Source organism: Dendrobates tinctorius, unplaced genomic scaffold (genome assembly GCF_039654945.1).
Source record: "Dendrobates tinctorius isolate UK_male_01 unplaced genomic scaffold, ASM3965494v1 ptg000197l, whole genome shotgun sequence".
Lineage (NCBI taxonomy): Eukaryota > Metazoa > Chordata > Amphibia > Anura > Dendrobatidae > Dendrobates > Dendrobates tinctorius.
The window spans coordinates 3,963,819-3,990,714 of record NW_027361864.1 but is presented as its reverse complement, the minus strand read 5'-3'; the positions used below and the strand labels follow the sequence as shown (position 1 = coordinate 3,990,714).

At 45.1% G+C, this 26,896-nt stretch overlaps 1 protein-coding gene across 5 annotated transcripts in view; it reads left to right on the top strand.

The window, feature by feature from the left end:
- The window catches only part of UNC13B (unc-13 homolog B), a 409,040-nt gene that overhangs the window by 95,848 nt on the left and 286,296 nt on the right, over positions 1-26,896 (top strand). For all 5 annotated transcript variants that reach the window (XM_073553139.1, XM_073553142.1, XM_073553141.1 and 2 more), the window contains exons 7-8: positions 17,763-17,836; positions 25,919-25,976. In XM_073553139.1, coding sequence (XP_073409240.1) covers positions 17,763-17,836; positions 25,919-25,976 — 132 coding nt within the window. The remainder of the gene's footprint in view (positions 1-17,762; positions 17,837-25,918; positions 25,977-26,896) is intronic.

Below are 26,896 nucleotides of genomic sequence, written 5' to 3'. Positions count from 1 at the left end.
ATTTTATCCTAAATACAAGCATTAAAATATAAAAAAGGTTGTCCCAAAAAGTGGACAACCCCTTTAAAAGTTTAGGCAATTTTCAGTGTGAATTCAACCTTAGGATATGTACACACGTTGAGTAGTTTGCATCAAGTTTTTTTCTGCTGCAAGAAACCATATTGGCAAGAAAAACGCTGTGTAAAATATGTGGAATTTTTTTTTTTATTACCATTTTTTTCCATCTCCCCATGTACAGTACAGACCAAAAGTTTGGACACACCTTCTCATTTAAAGAGTTTTCTTTATTTTCATGACTATGAAAATTGTAGATTCACTCTGAAGGCATCAAAACTATGAATTAACACATGTGGAATTATAAAATTAACAAAAAAGTGTGAAACAACTGAAAATATGTCTTATATTCTAGGTTCTTCAACGTAGCCACCTTTTGCTTTGATTAGTGCTTTGCACACTCTTGGCATTCTCTTGATGAGCTTCAAGAGGTAGTCACCGGAAATGGTTTTCACTTCACAGGTGTGCCCTGTCAGGTTTAATAAGTGGGATTTCTTGCCTTATAAATGGGGTTGGGACCATCAGTTGTGTTGTGCAGAAGTCTGGTGGATACACAGCTGATAGTCCTACTGAATAGACTGTTAGCTGCTTTTTTCTTGCCATAATACAAATTCTAAGTAAAGAAAAACGAGTGGCCATCATTACTTTAAGAAATGAAGGTCAGTCAGTCCGAAAAATTGGGAAAACTTTGAAAGTGTCCCCAAGTGCAGTGGCAAAAACCATCAAGCGCTACAAAGAAACTGGCTCACATGAGGACCGCCCCAGGAAAGGAAGAACAAGAGTCACCTCTGCTGCGGAGGATAAGTTCATCCGAGTCACCAGCCTCAGAAATCGCCGGTTAACAGCAGCTCAGATTAGAGACCAGGTCAATGCCACACAGAGTTCTAGCAGCAGACACATCTCTACAACAACTGTTAAGAGGAGACTATGTGCAGCAGGCCTTCATGGTAAAATAGGTGCTAGGAAACCACGACTAAGGACAGGCAACAAGCAGAAGAGACTTGTTTGGGCTAAAGAACGCAAGGAATGGACATTAGACCAGTGGAAATCTGTGCTTTGGTCTGATGAGTCCAAATTTGAGATCTTTGGTTCCAACCACCGTGTCTTTGTGCGACGCAGAAAAGGTGAACGGATGGACTCTACATGCCTGGCTCCCACCGTGAAGCATGGAGGAGGAGGTGTGATGGTGTGGGGGGGCTTTGCTGGTGACACTGTTGGGGATTTATTCAAAATTGAAGGCATACTGAACCAGCATGGCTACCAAAGCATCTTGCAGCGGCATGCTATTCCATCCGGTTTGCGTTTAGTTGGACCATCATTTATTTTTCAACAGGACAATGACCCCAAACACACCTCCAGGCTGTGTAAGGGCTATTTGACCAAGAAGGAGAGTGATGGGGTGCTACGCCAGATGACCTGGCCTCCACAGTCACCAGACCTGAACCCAATCGAGATGGTTTGGGGTGAGCTGGACCGCAGTGTGAAGGCAAAAGGGCCAACAAGTGCTAAGCATCTCTGGGAACTCCTTCAAGACTGTTGGAAGACCATTTCCGGTGACTACCTCTTGAAGCTCATCAAGAGAATGCCAAGAGTGTGCAAAGCAATAATCAAAGCAAAAGGTGGCTACTTTGAAGAACCTAGAATATAAGACACACAGTAATTTCAGTTGATTCACACTTTTTTGTTAATTATATAATTCCACATGTGTTAATTCATAGTTTTGATGCCTTCAGAGTGAATCTACAATTTTCATAGTCACGAAAATAAAGAAAAAACTCTTTGAAAGAGAAGGTGTGTCCAAACTTTTGGTCTGTACTGTATTTGGATGAAAATGCTCCAAAAATATTGAAAGAAGTGACTTGCTGCAGATTTGAATTACAAAACAAAACACTTTGGTTCAAATGTGCAAGGAAAAAATGCAGTATGTACATGAGCTTTCAGAAACCTTAATCAGTTTGCTGTTGCTGTAAAACTTGTTTTTTCCCCAACTCTTAAAATGCATTGTGTGAAGAAGCCCCAATTGTGCTCAGACAGCTGTACATATCTGTAGGGAGTGAGCTCCCCCTAGTGGCCGATATTGGTAGACAGAACTTCATCATGCAACTCTATGCCTACAAAAAGGAAGCAGGTGAATTTAGAACTGAGTATCTGAAAAGAAGAGCGCAGACCTTCGCTGTAAGGGCATTACTTTTCTGTCAATAATGGCATAAGGCTGTGCCATAATTCGCTGACAGTTATGTGACATCCTTCCCTGGGAGCCTCGAAACCGACCACTATGATAAAAGCTCTAGGACTCTCGTTGCAAGAATAGAGGCTGCGTTTGCAGTGACCGCACCTAGAACAAAAAGAATGTCTTGGATGCCAGTTACACACAGTTATAGCGCGGGGAGGCAAGAGCCGAGTGTGTTAACGTGGTGAGGGCTGTGTAACTGCAATTACATGGGTGCACAACTCTGTAAAATATGCAAGTATTTTCACTCCAGTTCCATATAGTTATTTCCCTCTCAGTAATGTTATCACATGTTAATTCCACATGGCAACTCTTCAGTCTTACAGTCTTATAAAGGGGTTTTATTATAGTAGTTATATGCTTCTACATAGGAGCAGTATTATAGTAGTTATATTCTTGTACATAGGAGCAGTATTATAGTAGTTATATTCTTGTACATAGGGGCAGTATTATAGTAGTTATATTCTTGTACATAGGAGCAGTATTATAGTAGTTATATTCTTGTACATAGGAGCAGTATTATAGTAGTTATATTCTTGTACATAGGGGCAGTATTATAGTAGTTATAATATTCTACATACGGGCAGTATTATAGTAGTTATATTCTTGTACATAGGGACAGTATTATAGTAGTTATATTCTTGTACATAGGGGCAGTATTATAGTAGTTATATTCTTGTACATAGGAGCAGTATTATAGTAGTTATATTCTTGTACATAGGGGGCAGTATTATAGTAGTTATAGTCTTGTACATAGGGGCAGTATTATAGTAGTTATATTATTCTACATACGGGCAGTATTATAGTAGTTATATTCTTGTACATAGGAGCAGTATTATAGTAGTTATATTCTTGTACATAGGGGGCAGTATTATAGTAGTTATATTCTTGTACATAGGGGCAGTATTATAGTAGTTATATTCTTGTACATAGAGAGCAGTATTATAGTAGTTATATTCTTGTACATAGGGGCAGTATTATAGTAGCTATATTCTTGTACATAGGAGCAGTATTATAGTACTTATATTCTTGTACATAGGAGCAGTATTATAGTACTTATATTCTTCTACATAGGGGCAGTATTATAGTAGTTGTATTCTTGTACATAGGGGCAGTATTATAGTAGTTATATTCTTGTACATAGGGGCAGTATTATAGTAGCTATATTATTGTACATAGGAGCAGTATTATAGTACTTATATTCTTGTACATAGGAGCAGTATTATAGTACTTATATTCTTCTACATAGGGGCAGTATTATAGTAGTTGTATTCTTGTACATAGGGGCAGTATTATAGTAGCTATATTCTTGTACATAGGGGCAGTATTATAGTAGTTATATTCTTGTACATAGGAGCAGTATTATAGTACTTATATTCTTCTACATAGGGGCAGTATTATAGTAGTTGTATTCTTGTACATAGGGGCAGTATTATAGTAGCTATATTCTTGTACATAGGGGCAGTATTATAGTAGTTATATTCTTGTACATAGGAGCAGTATTATAGTACTTATATTCTTGTACATAGGGGGCAGTATTATAGTAGTTATATTTTTGTACATAGGGGGCAGTATTATAGTAGTTATATTCTTGGACATAACTTGATGTTACCAGGCAACACAAAGGTGACATCAACCCCACAAATATGATCCCCACTTGCCACCGCTACAGGGCAAGTGGGAAGAGCCCGTGTAAAGTGCCAAAAATGCCAGAAATGGCACGTGTAATAGATGTGCCTTTTCTGGGCAGCTGCGGGTGCCATTTTTGTCTAGGAGGATGCCAATATCAATGACCCCTCAACAGCCTCCGAATACCAGCCCCCAGTTGTCTGCTTTATCAAAGCTGTCTGCCAAAAATGGGGACATCCCTCTATTCTTGATAACTAGCCTCGATGAAGCTGACAGCTGAGGGTTGCAGCCCCCAGCTGTGAGTTTTGCCTGGCTGGTTATCAAAAATATAGGGGAACTCACACAGTTTTAAAAAAAAAAAAAAAAAAATTTATTTACAGCACAGGAGTGGCTGATGAATACTCCCATCCACCACTCCTGCTCTCGCTGTTATTAGCGGCAGCAGGTGTCGGATGATGGGCGCAGTAGTCCCATCAGCTGACACCAGTGACCAGAGGGAAACCTTATACCTCCGATCACAGCTGAGCGCTCACGCTGTTTTTTGACAGTGTGGGAACCGCAGCTCTCTGACCGGCGGGGATGATTTAACCGCCGATCAGTAGCGGTGTTTGCTGCGCTGCCATGCACATGACAGTATGACAGACGCCCAGTGTTCGGGCAGCCGAACCCGAACAATGACACGGACTTCCTGGTGAATTCCGTGCTTGGTGTCTGTGCCTGAACAGTAGGTGTTCGGTACGGATGCTGAAATTTACTGTTTGGGTTCGCCCACCTCTATTAGGAAGACAATAGCTGCTTTTTCTGGGAACTGTAAAATGCTGATATTTGCAGTAGTAATATAATCTCTGTAAAAATTCCTGCAGCTGACGGGCGATTGTCATCCCTGCGGCAGTGCCATTTGCAAATGTAGAAAAATCTGAAAAAACAATTGTATAAATTCATTACCAGGTAATTAAGTGCTGCCTATACTCATATTATACTATATCAGCAGGGAAGGTGGCCATTTACCTGGCACTACCATACGGCTGACCCTATCCCTCCCGGATCTCCCCTTATAAAGTAACTTGCATTAGTGTTCAATGAAGACAGGTGCAAATTAACACGAGACAACTCTTGTGGCGGGTTATCTTCCTGGAGAACAAAAGTATAGGGAATTTAAATGTGACATGCTTGATTCTGCTTAACCCTAAGGGGCAGAGGAATAAAAAAAAATAAATTTTTTATATATTTACAGTGTATGTACTGTGTGTGTGTGTGTGTGTGTGTGTGTGTGTGTGTGTGTGTATGTATATATATATATATGTATATGTATGTATGTGTGTGTGTATATGTGTGTATATATATATATATATATATATATATATATATATATATATATATATATATATATATCGTACAGACCAAAAGTTTGGACACACCTTCTTATTCAAAGAGTTGTCTTTATTTTCGTGACTATGAAAATTGTAGATTCACTCTGAAGGCATCAAAACTATGAATTAACACATGTGGAATTATATAATTATCAAGAAAGTGTGAAACAACTGAAAATATGTCTTATATTCTAGGTTCTTCAAAGTAGCCACCTTTTGCTTTGATTACTGCTTTGCACACTCTTGGAATTCTCTTGATGAGCTTCAAGAGGTAGTCACCGGAAATGGTCTTCCAACAGTCTTGAGGAGACGCTTTGCACTTGTTGGCCCTTTTGCCTTTACTCGGCGGTCCAGCTCACCCCAAACCATCTCGATTGGGTTCAGGTCTGGTGACTGTGGAGGCCAGGTCATCTGGCGTAGCACCCCATCACTCTCCTTCTTGGTCAAATAGCCCTTACACAGCCTGGAGGTGTGTTTGGGGTCATTGTCCTGTTGAAAAATAAATGATGGTCCAACTAAACGCAAACCGGATGGAATAGCATGCCGCTGCAAGATGCTGTGGTAGCCATGCTGGTTCAGTATGCCTTCAATTTTGAATAAATCCCCAACAGTGTCACCAGTAAAGCACCCCCACACCATCACACCTCCTCCTCCATGCTTCACGGTGGGAGCCAGGCATGTAGAGTCCATCCGTTCACCTTTTCTGCGTCGCACAATGACACGGTGGTTGGAACCAAAGATCTCAAATTTGGACTCATCAGACCAAAGCACAGATTTCCACTGGTCTAATGTCCATTCCTTGTGTTCTTTAGCCCAAACAAGTCTCTTCTGCTTGTTGCCTGTCCTTAGCAGTGGTTTCCTAGCAGCTATTTTACCATGAAGGCCTGCTGCACAAAGTCTCCTCTTAACAGTTGTTGTAGAGATGTGTCTGCTGCTCAGAGGTGTAGCTAGGATTTTGGTTCGGGGAGGGGGGGGCGAAACTTCTGAGTGGGCCCCTAACTAGGTAACTTTGATTACAACTTGGTGACGCCCCCTAATAGTGGATGTAGGAGATGACTGCGCTGTAAGGGTATGTGCACACGTAGTTTTTTGGGTGTGCGGATTTTGGAGAGAAAACCGCAGGTAAATCTGCAGGACAAAAGTCCTGCGGTTTATCTGCGGTTTTACACCTCATAATGGATGAGGTGTAAAACTGCAGCGTTTCTGCACTAAAGAATTGACATGCTGCGGATTGTAAACCGCAGCAAAACCGCGCAGAAAAGTCCGCAGCATGTGCACTGCGTTTTTTTTTTTTTTCCATTGAAAATAAAGGTACTGTACAACGCAGCAGAATCTGCTGCGTTTCCACAGAGCCAAAACCGCTGCGGAAACGCAGATTTCACTACGTGTGCACATACCCTTACTGAAAATAATCCCTATATAAGGACCAATATTGCTATTACCGCCATATGGTCATTGGTAAATAGCAGTCCCACAAAACATATGTGATTTCTGCACAGTTATAGTTGGTGTCTTACCGCTGACTATCTTTCTGATGGAATCGTTCACTTTTCACGTCTTTTCCATCTGGCCCAGACCGCCATGACAACTCCTCCAGCCATGACTCTGCTACAGAGAATACAACAACGACACGTTTCACTTCTCATATTCCAGCCCCATCACCATCTATCTGCAATCTGCACCAACCCCTCATCCTGCTGATACCCCAATGCTGAGCCGCTGCTGCCGTATGTGTCCCTATTACTGCACCTGATACCCCAATACTGAGTCGCTGCTGCTGTATGTGTCCCTATTACTGCACCTGATACCCCCTATACACACACGGCTCCGCTCCGTACACCTTGTACACAGGCGACTCTTCCGGACACCTTGCACACACGGAGCTCTGCTTTTACACCTTGTACACGCTCCTCTGCTACGTACACTCTGTACACGTTGGTAAAATATGTGAAGGGTTTCTGAGGGATGTTATTCTGGATTATCTCAATGAGAATAACTGTTTAACGCCATATCAGAATGGGTTTATGAGAAATCGCTCCTGTCAAACCAATCTAATCAGTTTTTATGAAGAGGTAAGCTATAGACTGGACCAAGGTGAGTCATTGGATGTGGTATATCTTGATTTCTCCAAAGCGTTTGATACCGTGCCACACAAGAGGCTGGTACACAAAATGAGAATGCTGCGTCTGGGGGAAAATGTGTGTAAATGGGTAAGTAACTGGCTGAGTGATAGAAAGCAGAGGGTGGTTATAAATGGTATATTTTCTAACTGGGTCGCTGTGACCAGTGGGGTACCGCAGGGGTCGGTGTTGGGACCTATTCTCTTCAACATATTTATTAACGATCTGGTAGAAGATTTGCACAGTAAAATATCGATATTTGCAGATGATACAAATCGATGTAAAGCAGTCAATACACGAGAAGATAGTATTCTGCTACAGATGGATCTGGATAAGTTGGGAACTTGGGCCGAAAGGTGGCAGATGTGGTTTAACAATGATAAATGTAAGGTTATACACATGGGAAGAAGGAATCAATATCACCATTACACACTGAACGGTAAACCACTGGGTAAATCTGACATGGAGAAGGACTTGGGGACCCTATTTAATGATAAACTTACCTGGAGCAGCCAGTGCCAGGCAGCGGCTGCCAAGGCAAACAGGATCATGGGGTGCATTAAAAGAGGTCTGGATACACATGATGAGAGCATTATACTGCCTCTGTACAAATCTCTGGTTAGACCGCACATGGAGTACTGTGTACAGTTTTGGGCACCGATGCTCAGGAAGGATATAATGGAACTAGAGCGGGTACAAAGGAGGGCAACAAAATTAATAAAGGGGATGGGGGAACTACAATACCCAGAGAGATTAGCAAAATTAGGATTATTAGAAAAAAGACGACTGAGGGACGATCTAAGAACCATGTATAAGTATATAAGGGACAATACAAATATCTCTCCGAGGATCTGTTTATACCAAGGAAGGTGACGGTCACAAGGGGGCATTCTCTGCGTCTGGAGGAAAAAAGGATTTTCCACCAACATAGAAGAGGATTCTTTACTGTTAGGGCAGGGGCAGTGAGAATCTGGCATTCCCTTCCTGAGGAGGTGGTGATGGCGAACTCAGTCGAAGGGTTCAAGAGAGACCTGGATTTCTTCCTGGAGCGTAACAATATTGTATCTTACAGTTATTGTCAGGTTCTTTAGAAGGACGTAGATCTGGGGATTTATTCTGACAGAATTTTATAGGCTGAACTGGATGGACTAATGTCTTTTTTCGGCTTTACTAGCTATGTTACTATGTTACACACGTGGCTCCGCTCCGTACACATTGTACACACTTGGCTCCGCTTCGTGCACTTGTACACATGCGGCTTTGCTCCGTACACCTTGTACACACGTGGCTCTGCTCCACACACCCTGTACACACGCGGCTCTGCTCTGTACACACGCGGCTCCGCTCCGTACATCTTGTACACACCTGGCTCCGCTCTGTACGCACACAGCTCTGCTCCGCAGACCCGAACACATGCGGCTCCGTTCCATACACCTCGTACACACACAGCTCCGCTCCATACACCTCGTACACACACGGCTCTGCTCCATACACCCCGTACACACACGGTTCTGCTCACCCCATACACACGCGGCTCCGCTCCTCTGTACACCTCATACACACACAGCTCTGCTACATCCACCCTATAAACCCCTCCTGACACACACAAAAACTTACTTCACCTCATCCAACACCATGACAACCAGCACAGCAGAGTCATGCAGCCACTGAAGCCCCTGACTCCGCCCCTCCTGTGACCTCATCACAGGTCCTGTGCGCACAGAATAGCCCAGGACAACATTGCTGACTGTGAGGTTGGGGGGCCCACTGCTGGCACCGGGGCCCCCCACCGCCTTCTCAGGGGCCCATACCAGCTGGGCGGCAGAGTAGGGACATCGATTCTTCCTGCTCTGCCGCAGAATGTAACTGTATGGGTGTGCTGTGCATGCCGATACAGTTACAGTAGCCTAGCTCCGGGTGGGCCCCCTCAGAGCTCGGGGCCACCGCCCCCTCTGCCCCCCCAGTAGCTACGCTACTGCTAGAACTCTGTGGCATTGACCTCGTCTCTAATCTGAGCTGCTGTTAACCTGTGATTTCTGAGGCTGGTGACTCTGATGAACTTATCCTCCGCAGCAGAGGTGACTCTTTGTCTTCCCTTCCTGGGGCGGTCCTCATGTGAGCCAGTTTTTTTTTGTAGCGCTTGATGGTTTTTGCCACTGCACTTGGGGACACTTTCAAAGTTTTCCCAATCTTTCGGACTGACTGACCTTCATTTAATCAAGTAATGATGGCCACTTGTTTTTCTTTACTATGCTGCTTTTTTCTTGCCATAATACAAACTCTAACAGTCTATTCAGTAGGACTATCAGCTGTGTATCCACCAGACTTCTGCACAACACAACTGATGGTCCCAACCCCATTTATAAGGCAAGAAATCCCACTTATTAAACCTGAAAGGGCACACCTGTGAAGTGAAAACCATTTCCGGTGACTACCTCTTGAAGCTCATCAAGAGAATGCCAAGAGTGTGCAAAGCACTAATCAAAGCAAAAGGTGGCTACTTTGAAGAATCTAGAATATAAGACATACAGTAACTTCAGTTGATTCACACTTTTTTTGTTAATTATATACTGTAATTCCACATGTTAATTCCTAGTTTTGATGCCTTCAGAGTGAATCTACAATTCATGTGTGCGTGTGTTTATGTGTATATATATATATATATATATATATAGGTGAATGTGTATGTATGTGTGTGTATATATATATATATATATATATATATATATATATATATATATATATATATATATAAAAAGTGTGTGTGTGTGTATATATGTGTATATATTTATTGAAACTCAGTAATAATGAGTACACCCCAACATTTGTTGGAAAACCCTTAGCTTCCTTTCAGAATCAACATTTTTTATGGGATACCTTGTTAAACAGTGTTGCAAAAATGAGTACACCCCAATGAAAGTCATAAAAGCAAAGCTAAAGTTTGGACTACAAAATTGTAATTAACAAGAATTCAACCTCAGATAAGTTTGAATATTTATTATAAAGGTTTACAGCAAACAGTGGAATATAAAAGGGTGCTACTTTACAAAGAAAAACCCTTCCCATTTCATGCTGTCATGAATGGCACCATATGGAAGAGAAATGTCACGAGATCTAAAAAAAGAAAATCACTTCTTTTCACAAGAAAGGTGAAGGCTACAAGAAGATCAGCAAAGCATTACTTATCAGTCAGAATATTGTAGCAAAAAAGCTACAAAAACTTTACAAAGATGGAACTGCAGCCATCTCAAAAAGACGTCCAGGCCTACCACTGAAGATGACACCTTCTCATGAGAAGAGTTGATGAAAATTGACATGCAAATTCACTGCAGTTAGGTAAAGAAGTAGAAACCCACACCGGGTTGTGTTTCCAGTGACAAAACACGGCGTACACTGTATGCATGGGTGTTGTCCATGAAGGAATCCCATGCACAAAAAAGCTGCCGGCAATGAGCCAGGGCCCATGCTGAAAATTATGAAGACTACTCTGGAATGATGAGACCAATGATATGTTTTTGGAACTGATGGCTTATAATCGGTATGGCGTCTTGCAAAGGTGAGGAGTACAAAGAAAATGCATGGTTCCTACAGTGAGACATAGTGGTGGCAGTGTCCTTATTTGGGGCTTCCTGAGTGCTGCTGGTGTCGAGGAGCCATATTTCTTTGATATCATGATTTCACAGCTATACTGTTCTATACTGAAAGAGAAGATGCTACCATCACTCCGTGCCCTTGGCAGACGTGCACTTTTCTAACATGACCACGATCCAGAAACAGTCTTAAGTTTCTGAAGATGAACAAGGTGAAAGTGGTTCCGTGGCTAAGTATCTCCTGATCTGAGCCGAACCGTACATTTATAGGGAATTCTAAAAAGAGGAGTTGACAATCGCTCTCCATCCATGCTCTGAAAGAGCTCGTTCTTGAAGAAGCGGATAAGATGGATGTTGCAAAATGTCACTGTGACGACCGTCTGTGAATCTGGGCTGCAGTAGGACAGCGCCCCGAGTAACTCCGAGACCCTTAACCCCTATACAGGGATCTGGAATTGTAGCAAGGCCCAGGGGGTAGCTGTCTTGGGGAACAGTGGACCAGAGCAGAACGATCATCAAGGGGTTAAAACTAAAACCCGTAATCGTAGTCCGGAGACAGGAGTCGGAGGCCGGCGGGCAGAAGGTACAAAATCAGCAGGCAGAAGAGGGGACTGAAGTCCGGGCCAAGGTTAGTAAAAACCAGGAGAGCAGCAAAAGTACAAAATCAGCAGGCAGAAGAAAGGTCAGGAATCCTAGCCAAGGTCAGCGTCAAAAATCGGGAGAGAGGCAGAGGTACAAAAATGGCAGGCAATAGAATGGTCAGAAATCCAGGCTGAGGTCAGAGTTAACTATAGCAAATCACACAGTAGCACGTAGGGGAGCCAAGAATATATCCGGCAGCTTGCAAGACCAGTCCCAAGGTATTTGAGGGATTATGTCATCCCTCACAGGTTCCCGGACTGATGATGTCATTAGGACCGCCCCCAGGACTAGGCCAGATGGTGATGCAGTAACCACCAGATGCCTGCGCAGGAGCCCCTTCTCTGTCACCACCATCACCCACGGGCGAACCACGGCGCCTCCCAGTGGCCGAGGCAGGAACAGCCGTCCCTGAGTCTGACGGCGAAGTGACGGTCCGGCGCCTCCTAGTGGCCGAGACCGGAACAGCAGGCCCCAAGTCTGACGGCGACGTGAAAGACCGGCGCCTACTAGTGGCCGAGGCCGGAACAGCAGGCAACGAGTCTGGCGGCGACGTGCCAGTCCGGCGCCTCCTAGTGGCTGGAGCTGGAACAGCAGGCCCTGAGTCTGACAGCGACGTGACAGTCACCAGCTTTTTCATTCCATGCCCAAAAGATTTGATGCTGTCCTTAAAAATCATGGCGGTCATACAAAGTACTAAATGTAGAGTTTTTGATGTGGGGTGTACTCATTTTTGCATCAACTAATTCGCGTAAAACTGACGATTTTATAATGAAAGTTATATTAACCTTCCTTTTCATGTTATGGGATAAAACGAAATTGTTCCTAGAAACTGTCTTGTCAAAATGTTGGAAACGTTTCTTGTGTCCAGTGAGATATTGATTAAAATCCCGCAGTCCTGCCCAATTGTGGAATCACTGCTGTCACCTGCCGCTGAAATCCCTTTAGTTGTTTTCTGTGCTCCATTTTGTTACTTTTTTCCCCTACAGGTGGCACTCTACAGCCTGAAAATGTATCATTTTATGTAGGGGTATGTTGGAAGTGTGCAGATTGTTTTGCTGTGATGTGATTTCTGAACCATTTTAAAAATATTTTTTATCTCTGGGAAAACTTCAAAGTTTGCAGTCCCAAGTTAGATTTTTCTCTTGTGGGAGTATCCCTTTCAGTAATTCCGTAAGCTCTATTTTGTTTCCTAGGTGTAGTGGTCTTTATTAAGTCATATCAGCATAGCTTCTATCCTGCACTTATTTCCTCTTCAAGAGTGTATTTTTTTTTAGCTAAAGTCTGTTTTTTTCCCCCACTCCATGAGACTTTAAATGCTTTCTCCTGCTCCATAATGTGGACATTTATTAAAACCCTCTCTGCATCCTCTGCTGCTAACTTAAACAAGAGAAGGAAGGGGAGGAGCAGAGTGACCCGTAAGTGATGAACAGGAGTTTGAATGGATTTGTACCAGTTTTACAGATACAGTGGGTACCAAAAGTGTTCTGACCTCTGTAAATTTTTCACTGTTTCATTGCAGCCATTTGGTAATTTCAAAAAAGTTAATTTTTTTTCTCATTAATGTACACTCTGCACCTCATCTTGACTGAAAAAAAAACATTGAAATTTTTGCAAATTTATTAAAGAAAAACTGAAATATCACATGGTCATAAGTATTCAGACCCTTTACTCAAACTCATATTTAAGTCCCTTGCTGTCCATTTCCTTCTGATCCTCCTTGAGATGGTTCTACTCCTTCATTGGAGTCCAGCTGTGTTTAATTATACTGATACGACTTGATTTGTAAAGTCACACACCTGTCTATATAAGACCTCACAGTGCATGTCAGACCAAATGAGAATCATGAAGTCAAAGGAACTGGCGAAGGAGCTCAGAGACAGAATTGTGGCAAGGCACAGATCTGGCCAAGGTTATAAAAGAATGTCTGCAGTACTCAAGGTTCCTAAGAGCTCAGTGGCCTCCATGATCCTTAAATGGAAGAAGTTTGGGACCACCAGAAGTCTTCCTAGACTTGATTGTCCAGCCAATCTGAGCAATCGTGGGAGAAGAGCCTTGAGAGAGGTAAAGAAGAACCCCAAGATCACTGTGGCTGTGCTCCACAGATGCAGTAGGGAGATGGGAGAAAGTTTCTTAAGTCAGTTATCACTGCATCCCTCCATCAGTCGGGCCTTTATGGCAGAGTGGCCCGACGGAAGCCTCTCTTCAGTGCCAGACATATGAAAGCCTGCATAGAGTTTGCTAAAAAACACATGAAGGACTCCCAGACTATGAGAAATAAGATTCTCTGGTCTGATGAGACGAAGATAGAACTTTTTGGTGATTAATTCTAAGCGGTATGTGTGGAGAAAACCAGGCACTGCTTATCACCTGCCCAAGACAATCCCAACAGTGAAACATGGTGGTGGCAGTATCATGCTATGGGGGTGTTTTTCAGCTGCAGGGATAGGACGACTGGTTGCAGTTAACGGAAACATGATGAATGCAGCCAAGTACAGAGATATCCTGGAAGAAAACCTCTCCCAGAGGGCTCTGGACCTCAGACTTGGACAAAAGTTCACCTTCCAACAAGACAATGATCATAAGCACACAGCTAAAATAACAAAGGAGTGGCTTCAGAACAACTCTGTGACCATTGATGACTGGCCCAGCCAGAGCCCGGACCTAAACCCAATTGAGCATCTCTGGAGAGACCTAAAAATATCTGTCCACCAAAGTTCACCATCCAACCTGATGGAACTGGAGAGGATCTACAAGGAAAAATGGCAGAGGATCCCCAAATCCAGGTGTAACAAACTTGTTGCATCTTTCCCAAGAAGACTCATGGCTGTACTAGCTCAAAAGGGTGCTTCTACTCAATACTGAGCAAAGGGTCTGAATACTTATGACCATGTGATGTTTGTTTTTCTTTGTTTAATAAAATTGCAAAAATTTCTACATTTGTGTTTTCAGTCAATATGGGGTGCAGAGTGTACATGTGACGGACTCGGCTCCTGCTGAGCCCATTTTTTGAGTGGACCCTCTGGGTCATGGCACCCATCCACCGAGGACGAGCTTACCTTGTGAGAAGCCACCTCCTATACAGGGAGTGTCAGGGGCAAGACCAAGGGGGTGAGCCACCACGACTGCTGGAACCAGACGGCCGGCTCAGGGGGACACTAAGTGCAAGTGTCTGACTACAAAGCAAGACAAGACGTAGGTGCAAGGTATCTTCATTAGTATAACTCAGGATCACATACAGTGCAAAAACGTGAGAAAGCAAACACGGAAAGGTGCGTGCGTGGGCACATCAAGGTCCATAGCATGGTACGTGCCAGGTGGCATGCCTAGGTACAGGTAACGGCACGATGGCATCAGACTCCGGACTGCTGGCAACAATCAACATCATCAAGGCATCAGGCTGCGGACATCAGGCCGCAGTCATCCAGCTCATGATCTCTGGCAGCGAGCGGCAGGTTCCGGGCATCCGGCAGGCAAACCAGGTTACAGGCAAGGAGGCACGACATATCCAAGCAGGGTGCGTGTTAGGGAACACGCCAAGGTCCAAGGCTAGGTGCGTGTGTAAGGGACACGCCAGGGTTCAAGGCTAGGTGCGAGACAAGGTGCGTGTGTAGGGGACACGCCAGGGTTCAAAGCGAGGTGCGTGTGTAGGGGACACGCCAGGGTTCACAAACGAGACACTGTGCGTGTGTAGAGCCACGCCAAAGCATAGGATAAGACAGAGTGCGTGTAGAGACACGCCAAGGCACAAGACAGGGAGCGTGTAGAGACACGCCAAGGCACAAGACAGAGTCCTGCGCGTGCAGAGAGGCACGCCAGGGACCGGCGAGGCAGAGTCCTGCGCGTGCAGAGAGGCACGCCAGGGTCAGGTTCCTGGACAGGGCTAGGGCCTGTGTGTGCAAGAGGACACGACAGGGGACATGGCAAAGCCTGCGCGTACTTTTACAGAAGCACGGGGAGGTATGCCATGGGCAGGCGAGGGCCTGCGCGTGCTTTAGAGAGCACGCAGAGCACAGTGAGGAAACAGCGTGAAGTGCAAGGGAGCACAGAGGGCACGGCTGGGGCACTGGCTAGCTGATCGGGCTGCGGCACTGACAGACGGGCAAGACTCCAGCGAACCCGGCTGAGGCATGGCAGGCGACACAGCTGTCACTGACCGACGAGCACGGCTGCGGCACAAGCAGGCGGGCACGGCTAGGGCGGGCACGGCTGAGGCACAAACAGGAGGCTAGGAAGGCCAGGCGTATGCAAAGGGCACACGAAGAAACAGAGCAAGGGAAGACAAGACGAGAAACAAGGCAGGGCTTAGGCAGTGTACGGAACCAGGGGTGGAAGCATAGGCAGAAACACGGAATCAGGACAGAGCAAGAAAACAGCTAGCAGCGGAGCGTAGGCCGAAGCCCAGAGCCGGGCCAAGGGAGAACCTTGGGACTAGCCTAGAAACATGCAAGAGAGCACAATAGGAAAGAGTCTAGCAGCGGAGCGTAGGCGAAACCCAGAGCCGGGCCAAGGAAGGACCTTGGGACTAGCCTAGAAACGTGCAAGAGAGCATAGTAGTAAAGAGTCTAGCAGCGGAGCGTAGGCCGAAGCCCAGAGCCGGGCCAAGGAAGGACCTTGGGACTAGCCTAGAAACGTGCAAGAGAGCATAATAGGAAAGAGTCTAGCAGCGGAGCGTAGGCCGAAGCCCAGAGCCAGGCCAAGGAAGGACCTTGGGACTAGACATGGAAAAGAACACAAACAAAGAGAGGAGGAATGGTGCGTGTGCCAGGGAGCACTACAGAGCACCATAGGAGAGAGCGAGGCAGAGCAAGCAAAGACTGAGACCATAGGGAGGAACAAGGCAGAGCAAGGCAAGGTACGAAACAAGGCATAGCGAAAACAGGCAAGGCAGAGAATAACAGAAGGACTACAAGTCCAAGCAGGACAAGGACAAACACTGCACAACGGACAAACATAAGACAAAGCACGGGACCAGAGACTGAGTACGAGCATGGAGCGTGTGCAGAGACGCACGACAGAGCTAGGTGCACGGGCACAGAATAGAGGGAGCGCCCCACAGACCAAGCAGCCATGCAGGAACACCACACAATACTCAGGCCCTGAGCATAGGAAGGGGCGGCCTGATATAGGGCATAGCACCTCCTCTTCCAGGTCAGGACCAGGGGAGCACTTCCAGGTTCAGATCCACAGGATAACAGAGCACAGTCACATGATCAGAGTTCCAGGCAGGACAAGACGACTGCAGATCCAGTGCTGAAACCTAGACAGGTCACATGATCAGAGTTCTAGACATGACAAGATGATTGCCGAACCAGACAGTGCAGGATCCTAGGAAAGGTCACATGATCAGCGTTTCAGGCATGACGAGATGATTGCAGAACCAGACAGTGCAGGATCCAGGCAGGAACACATGATCAGGAATCCTAGACATGACGAGAAGATCACAGAAGGCAGAGCAGAAACGCAGGCATCCTGCAGCTCAGACATGAGGTGAGTGTGCACACTGCTCTAGTGAACATGCAGGACAGCAGACAAGATATGCGCATGCACATCGCTCCAGGAGTTCTTGAGACAAAACAGACATGACAAACATGGCGGACATGACAGTACATTAATGAGAAAAAATGAACTTTTTTGAATTTATCAAATGGCTGCAATGAAACAGAGTGAAAAATGTAAAGGGGTCTGAATATTTTCCGTATCCACTGTAAAGGACCGCAAAATTGAATATTCTTAATTATATTTCTTTTTAGAAATTGATTTAGTAAGAAAATGAACACTAATAAATATTTTATGCAAAGCATGAATGTTCTTCTGATATATTCAAAACTTCTACAGGTTTTTAGTATATTTTATCATGTGATTGAGCTTTTATGGTAACCCTTCCTTTGTTTGGATATCTTTCCCAATATTTCTTATGTTCCTGGCACTGTGAGTTGTGTGTGCAGTGGGGTTTATGCCTGGTCCATATTCCTGTGCATGACCCATTCTTACAACCTCAGCGACCTCTCTGTGATCCAGGCGACTACTTCTTTCGTTACCTTCAGTATCGCTGATGATTGAGGAGGTTTCGCCCTTGCTCTAGTTTTCTCAGGAGTTCCCGATGACTGATTTCTTTGTTCTTCTCCAGATATCCCCGAAGAAGAGGCGAAATATTGGACTAAGAAGCTGGAGCAGATTAACACCCTGGGAGAGGCCGGAGAGGTGTGTGTATTTCTATTTCCTTCTCCGTAGGAGCAGAACATATCAAGGTCAGAAGAGGAGTGCTGCGCCTGCCGCTCATCTGCGTCTCCGAATCCATGTAATCTGCAGGGCATCGCTGTTATCCATACAACGGGACAATGTAGCCCGTCTGCATCGTACAGGAATGTCTGGTTATTGCTGGGCATCAAAAAAAGTTTCTTCTAAAAGGGCGCCTCACTTGTCCACAGGTTGTGTCCTATGTTGTAGCTCAATCCCCATTCATTTCTATGGAGCTGAGCTGTAATGCCAGCACATCCTTGTGGACATGTGTGATGACTGCTCTTTTCCAAAAACAAACCACCAGCATGTTTTCCAAATTATAGGTCTCCCATCTTTAGGCTGTGTGCACACGTTGCGGATTCTGCTGCGTTTCCGCAGCGGTTTTTGCCCTGCGGAAACGCAGCAGTTCCGCAGACATGGTACAGTACCATGTAACCCTGTGGCTTTTCAAAACCGCTGTGCTCACGCTGCGTTTTTTTCCGCGCGGTTTTGCTGCGGTTTACAAACCGCAGCATGTCAATTGTTTGGGCGGTTTCCGCAGCGGTTTCACACCTTTAACATAGTAGAGGTGTGAAAACCGCAGGGCTAAACCGCAGGAAAACCTCAGGTCACTTTACCTGCGGTTTTACCTGCGGATCTGCTCAGAAAAACCCGCAGGTGAATCTGCAACGTGTGCACATAGCCTTACAGTCCACACACTGTGTACAAATTTAATACAAGTCTTTTTTTTTTTTTTTTCTCCTGCAGTATGGGTCATCTTGCACCACTTAGTCTTGGATATGGAAAAAAAATAGAATAATAATCCAATTGTAATGGTGCTCCTTTATTCTTGGCCTCTAGATCTTGCTTGAACTATTAAGTCGATAATTTTGTCTATGTAGCTATGGGGTATGGTGGGAGCCCCCTGATAAAATGGATGCACTAAGTACAGAGGAGAGAGTCTGTATTTGTACACTCTCTATAAAATACTTCCCCCCCCCCACACACACATTATTCATATTTACAAAATTTTTACTTCTGTTTTAGCTGGTCCTAAGTATATTTTTGTCACGACTCAGCTTTCAGGTGAGCCGCGACCAGGGGTTCCTTCCCTGTACCTAACACTAGGGGTCGCCATAGCTCGCCCTATCCCCGGGATACTTCTAAAGGTGAAGATGCCGGGGCCGCCGCCCTTGCCTTATCTCCTGAGTTAGCCCGGTGTCTGTTCTCTTCCCCCACCCAGGGAATAGGGTTGCTACTGTGCACCGGAGTACACCAACCTGACAAACAAGGCTACTGTCATGCCGCTTGCTCCATGTGATCTCCACTGTCGTGCCTGTCATGCCGCTTGCGCCGCATGATCCCCGGAGCCGGGTCCTCGCCGCCGCTCCGGGAGCGCCTGTAGTGCGCACGCACATCTCTCCTTGTGGCTGCTCGCCGTTGCTGGTGCGCACGCGCATCTTGCCTTGTGGCTGAGCGCCGTTGCTGGTGCGCACACGCATCTCCTATGCTGGGTCCTCTGGCTGGATGCCTGTGCCCGGCGCGCGCGTGTGCGCGCTCATCTCCATGCTGCCTGCAACAAGTCCTCTATATGATCCTGGAGGATCTGACCTTTAAATCCTCTCTATGATCCTGGAGGACCCAACCTAGAAGTCCTCTCTATGATCCTGGAGGACCTGATCCAGCAATCCTCTATGGTCTTGGAGGACCTGATCCAGCGATCCTCTCTATGGTCCTGGAGGACCTGACTTAGCAGTCCTCTCCATGGTCCTGGAGGACCTGACCCGGAAATCCTCTCTGTGAACCTGGAGGACCTAACTCAGAAGTCCAAGTGCTCATGCCCTGTATCAGGCCGCCTCTTCCTATGGGAGGCGCCTGATTATCGTGTTGCGTTCCTGCTAGACCTGCTTGGTCTCTCGCTCCCTGTAGTCTGTGCCCCTGCGCTCTGCCCTGTTGTGCTCCTTCGTACACGCTCTGTGCTTGTACTTCGTCTGGTGTCCTGTACCTTTCCTTGTTTGTCTTTCCTTCCCTCTGCTCTATTGTGCTCCTTTAGCACAAGCTCTGCTTCTTTCCTATGTTCTGTCCTTTCGTGCTCCCTTGCACACGCTTGTTTCTGTACTATGCCTCGCCGTGCTGTCTGTACGTGCTTTGGCCATGTACTCTGCCTTAAGCTTTATCTTTGTATTCTGTTCTCTCGTGCTCCTTTAGCACAAGTCTTGTCTTGTACTCTGTGCTTTGCCATATACCCGGCTCTGGCGCCCTAGCATATGCTCCGTTTCTCTTTCTTGTACCCGGCTCTGTGCTTCAGCCTACGTTCCACTCCTTGCTCTGTACTCTGTACTTTGCCTTGCCTTGCTTTGTTTCTTCGCGTACCCTTTGCACACACCTGGTCTTGCCTCGCCTGCCTGTTTGTGCCTCAGCCGTGCCTGCCTCAGTCGTGCCCGCCTGCTTGTGCCTAAGCCATGCCCCCCTTAGCCGTGCCCGCCTGCCTGTGCCTCAGCCTGCCAGTGCCCCAGTCATGCCCTCCGTGCTTCCTTGCACTCACGCTGTTCCTGCACTGTGCACTTCGTGCCTCTTGGCACGCGCAGGCCCTTGCCTGCACCCTGGCATGCCTCCCTGTGTTTCCTAAGCACGTGCAGGCCCTAGCCAGAACCCTGCCTAGTACTCAGGCCCTTGCCTGAACCCTGGCGTGCCTCCTAGCACATGCAGGCCCTAGCCTGAACCCTGGCATGTCTCCTAAACACGCACCTTGCCTTGAACCTTGGACCCTGGCGTGTCTCCTAAGCACGTACCTTGCCTTGAACCTTTGACTGTGGTGTGTCTCCTAACTTGCACCTAGCCTTGAACCCTGGCGTGCCTCCTAGCTCGCACCATGCCTTGGACCCTGGCGTGCCACCTAGCACTTACTATTCCTTGGACGCACCTTGCTATGTATCACTGTGTCCTCGAACTATGTTTTGTTGCTGGCAAAACCCTGAGACCACGCTTTACCAGAGAAACCCCGTGACCACGCTTTGCCATGTCTTGTACCCGGCTCGTTCCCTGTTGCCAGACACTCACACTTGTGTCTTCCATTAGCCAGCCGGCCGTCTGGTTCCAGCAGTCGTGGTGGCTCACCCCCTTGGTCTTGCCCCTGACACTCCCTGTATAGGGGGTGGTCCTCACAAGGACAGCTAACCCTAGGTGGGTGGGTGCCACGACCCAGAGGGTCCACTCTAGAAATCGACACAGCAGAACCTGTCACAGCTACACAAAGAAGGGTAAACTGAAAACATCAGGCATCCAAAATATTCACTGAAATATAACAGAGGAATGCACCCGGGAGTGGATGATGGGGAACAAAACAAAATGGAGAAGGGAATGGAATTATCACACTTAGAAACCACGCAACAGTCACAGATAACCCCCTCCAAAACTAATATGACCACCTCTCTTCCTATGCCATGCAGCAAATGCTAGCTCTGGCATGGGTTAGAATCAGGACCCAGATTATAAAGGGGATGGGAGTGGCTAACTGAGCTCAGCTGAGAGCTCAGAGTTTCCAACTTGATTGATTAACCCCTGTTTTGCCAAAAGAAATGAACACTGTTAAAAAGAAGTGCTTCGTCTCAGCGCAGGAGTAGGAGCAATCAGCCACTGGGTTCTTCTGGCTCCTCACTGTTGCGGTAACCCCATGACAATTTTACTCCAGAGCTGAACTCGTAAGTCTTCAAGTATCCCTGTTCATTGTGTGACTGCACAGAGCTGTCTCTTGTGGTTTGCGTTCAGGGCTGTGTAGTTCATTTTTTTTCAAGCTTTATTATGTCATGTAATGTATGAAAAATTAAAGGGGTTGTCTTCAGGAGTGCACTGCTCCCATGCTTCCTGCTTGCAATGGGGTGGTACGGTCCTAAATGATTTACAGTTTGGACCAGCAGTGTGCTCTCCCATGCTGCAAGCTTTTCCTCTGCAGCATTGTAGGAGCATAGGAACTGACGATCCGGTCTGCTTTGGAGCAGCAGTTGCAAGCTCTATAGATAATAGCATGTCAGCGCTGCACTCCTTACCTAGGAGATCGTCCATCGCTGATCGACTGTAGCGGTGGCCGGTAACCTAAGCATTCATTCTGTCCGATCGTGAGAACAAACATTATTTTTAACAGTTGACTGTTTTTACAGCACTTTTCAATTTTACCCATTTATGATAATGAGACAACCCCTTGCCGCTGCATTATAGGAGCTCAGCTAAACTGTTCGGGGCTCTCTGTTTCCAATACCAGCCAGCAGAATTATGATTGCAGCTCTGAGGTATAATGCAGACTGTAACTTGACTTCTCAGTGATGTCAGTAACATTTCAGTTAGTCATATGTTAAAGTTTGGGCAGCCCTATTAATGTTAACCTTTTTTCTTTATAACAATTGCTACCCACAGTAAAATTTGGTGGAGGTTCCATCATGCTTTGGGGCTGTGTGGCCAATGCCGGCACCGGGAATCTTGTTAAAGTTGAGGGTCGCATGGATTCAACTCAGTATCAGCTGATTCTTGACAATAATGTGCAAGAATCAGTGACGAAGTTGAAGTTACTCAGGGGATGGATATTTCAGCAAGACAATGATCCAAAACACTGCTCCAAATCTACTGAGGCATTCATGCAGAGGAACAATTACAATGTTCTGGAATGGCCATCCCAGTCCCCAGACCTGAATATCATTGAACATCTGTGGGATGATTTGAAGCGGGCTGTCCATGCTCGGCGACCATCAAACTTAACTGAACTGGAATTGTTTTGTAAACAGGAATGGTCACAAATACCTTCATCCAGGATCCAGGAACTCATTAATAGCTACAGGAAGCGACTAGAGGCTGTTATTTTTGCAAAAGGAGGATCTACGAAATATTAATGTCATTTTTATGTTGAGGTGCCCATACTTTTGCATCGGTCAAATTTTGTTAAAATGCGGATTGCACATTTTCTGTTAGTACAATAAACCTCATTTGAATCCAGAAATATAACTGAGTCCATCAGTTATTAGATATATGAAACTGAAATAGCTGTTGCAAAAACCAAAATTGTTATAAAAAAAAAAAGTTAACATTAATAGGGGTGCCCAAACTTTAACATATGACTGTACTTTTCTAGTGCTGCCACGAAAAAATATCTTCACCTGAAATGGGCAACTACCCCTCTGTTTTCAAGATCTCTGCATGCTGTCAGTGACCGGAAACATTCTCGCTTTTCTTCAGAAGCTGAGCACACTTCCCGCTGGTAGAAGTACAACAGCTCCCTACAAAAAGAGAGCGCTGATGCTTTGTGCAGAGCCCTGCAGCTGCCTGAGCAGGACTAGATTTACAGGAAAAGAAACCATTACTGTTTCACTTTTCAGACTGCAAGGACTCAAAAAATTGTGATACTGTAACCCGTCTGTCACTGAGGTCCCGCTACCTCTCCGCCATCTTGCACACAACTTTATATGAAGGCGGTGATTGTATGGCCGCTTACCGCTGCTCACGCGGCTTTCCATATTTCTGTGGGTCACGCTGACAGGTTTCCTATTTTCTGTTTTGACTTGTGAAAAATCAAAACCTAAAATCTTCCAAGTAAAGCAGAATTTGTCTTTCCTCCTACCCGGCAATTATCCTCCCACAGCTCGCAGCGGATCCCATCACACGCTGCAAATAATGGTAACTCGCCCCTCGCTGTGCAGGCAGCCGCACGCCGGGCGAGTGTGTGACACCGCACATGTCGGAGGCCGCCTGTGTACGGCAAAAATTACAGGTCACGTCTCCGCTACCCATCCTCCATGGGTTCATGGATTTAAAGCTAATCGGTTTTATATCAATATTTAGTTCCTGTGTTTAAAGCGGATGTACGGGATAAGGGGGAAAAAAAAAGTAATCTCTTTATTTTAGAAACAGCGCCACTCTTGTTCACCGACTGTGTTTGGTATTGCAGTTCAGTTCTATACAGTTGAATGGATCTGAGCTGCAATACGTGACTCAACCTTTGGACGAGAGTGGCGCTGTTTCTAGAGAAAAAATAACTTTGTTTCAAATCCTGAACTATCCTTTTAAATGTATTAGTTTACATTGCCTTTATTTGGGCCTATATACGGTCGCTGGTTATGTGGTTACCTTGCAGGGTTCTCCCATATTAACACTTTATGGTAGTATGAGCTTGTACAGTGACAGCTCATTATATATTATATTTGCAATTTTTCTTAAGTTACTCTAGGTTTGCTTTGCTTTTGATTCTTTTGTTTTGCCTTCCAAGAGCCTTAAAGGAGTATTCCCATCTCCAAGATCCTATCCCAATATGTATTAGGAGTAATAATAATTTTAGCTATATCTGCTATTAGTAATTTAGTATGGTTCTTCTGATTAGCTATGTCTCTTTTCTCATGTGCAGGCATTGTGGGACCTTAGATATCCATGGTTATGGCCACTAGCAAGTAGGTAACTGTCACTATATCAGTGAAAATCACCATGGATACCTAAGGTCCAGAAGGAAAGGGACATAGTGAGTCAGAAGAACTATACTACATTTCTAATTGGAGGTATCTGCTAACATTATTATTACACCTACTACATATTAGTATAGGATCTTAGAGATGGGAATACCTCTTGTATGAGGGTCTGGGGTTTTTTTTTTCGGTATGTGCTGTTTTATATTGTGGGGTTTTTTTTGTTTGTTCTGACATTTCCCAGTGTAGATATACATAATATATTTTGGTCCAATCTGCCCTAAAAAAAAAACTCCTGACCCCTAGTGTCAGCCGACTAGATCAGAACAAGAACTTTTACACAATTACATCAGTATTTATTATTTGAAAAAGCATCTCAGCCTTTTCTCTTCCCATCGCCTGTTCTCAGCGTGACCAGCTCCTGGGGAGGTCTGTCCTATTAGTTCTCATGGTAAAGACAACCTTTTTTCTCCAGATGGAGCGAGCGCCCCCTTTTCTTTGGAGGGCGTTTTACATGACGCCATACTTTTTGTATGGGCCGTTTATGTACTGGCACAAGGTAATCCTATCCCTCCTTTAGGGTACGTGCACCACACTTTCAGTATTTGGAGCAGAAAAATCTGCAAATACTGACGGGTTGGCAGTTTGGGTATTTTTTTCTTAATTTACCTTTATGGCGTTCTTTCTACAAACTGATGCCCAGAACTGAACATAAAATTTAGTAACCGCGTCATTGGGCTGAAGTTGTTACTTCCGTCTCCTGCGAGTTTATGCCCCCTCTTCTTTTTTTTTTTCATAATAATGTTCTGCTGATTGACATTTCATGCCATTATTTAGTCTCTGGTCTACAAGTACACCCAGATCCTACTCTACAAGTGACTCTCAGTTATACTCCCCCTATAATAATTAATGCATACAGGTTTACGCACAACAATAACAAATGTCATTTTTTTTTATTACTTACATTTTTAATAATATGGGAAAAATGGGGGATATGAACTTTTAGAAGGGTGTTTTTTTTAATTTTCAATTAGCCCATCAATAGGATTTGAAACAATGATGAATTGTATGATACCATTAGTGATGAGCGAATGTGCTGTGATAAGGTGTTATCCGAGCATGATCGGGCGGGTGCTAAGCGAGTGTCTACGGAGGACTTGAAAAATATGTTCGGGTCCCCGCGGCTGCATGTACCCCACTTCCAACCTCTTAACTGCCACTGTGACAATTGACAGCGGCATCTTAGGGCTATACTGCTGCTATCTTTAATTGCAGCTGTTAATATAGCCAGCACCCGCGCTGTATGGGGCAGACTGTCAGGTCACTCCATACATGCAGTGTGCAAAGGTCTGAATGTGCCTTGGCCGGGTGCTGGCATCTGCCCTGTCCTTTGTCCCTCGTCTTTATTCATTGCAAAAATACACTTGCAAGGTCCTGCTTTAAAGGGGTTTATTTAGGATTTTGATATTGATGACCAATGCTTAGAATACATCAATCTTGCATCTAACACCAAACACGCTGTTAACAGGTCCAGATGTAATCTGTGTGCAGCACAAGTTGCCATGTGAAGGTATAAAGTTATATTTCACACATTTAATATAACAGATTTTGTCTTTTTTTCCAGTATTTTTACACGGAGGATGTGCAGAATAAACCACTGCCTATGGCCGTCTCCCAGTGCTGTAAGTTTTTATTCAAAGTCTAAACTTTTTTTTTTTTTTTCTATATTGACTGCTTTCTTTTGCAGTGTTTCGAATCAATCTGACTGATCAGCACTCGCCAACCAGTGTTAGATTATCTACAACACAAGCAGACCTTCTAAAATCAGCCCCTGATATCAATATCCCCAATAATGTTTTGCAGCTCTGGGATAAGATTTTGCAAATCTCTAGTCATGTAATAAGCTGAAGATTTTCCTACTGGAAATTTCTGATAGAAAATACAAAGCATATCCCTGTTTCTTCAGACAACTTGATCGATTTTAATGTGATGAATTTGTCTTGCCCTAAAAAAAACTACTGTAAAAATACCACCATTTGTGTCTCCCTTCTTCTCACTGCCTGTTGTCAAGTGTAATCCATCTCTAGCAGCAAAGCATGTACATGGGTTACAGGAAGTAGAGGCGAGGCATGTACGTGGGTTACAGGAAGTGGAGGCGAGGCTTGTACGTGGGTTACAGGAAGTAGAGGCGAGGCTTGTACGTGGGTTACAGGAAGTGGTGGCGAGGCTTGTACGTGGGTTACAGGAAGTAGAGGCGAGGCATGTACGTGGGTTACAGGAAGTGGAGGCGAGGCTTGTACGTGGGTTACAGGAAGTGGAGGCGAGGCATGTACGTGGGTTAAAAGAAGTGGAGGCGAGGCATGTACACTGCTCAAAAAATAAAGGAGATGCTAAAATACCACTTCCTAGATATCACTGAATGAAATTTTCCATTTACAAATCTTTGACATAGTGGATTATGTTGAGAACAGTAAAACCTAAAAATTATCAATGTAAATCAAAATTAATATCCCATGGAGAACTGGATTTGGAATGATACTCAGAATTAAAGTGAAAAATCAAATTACTGGCTGATCCAACTTCAGTGGAAATGCCTCAATAA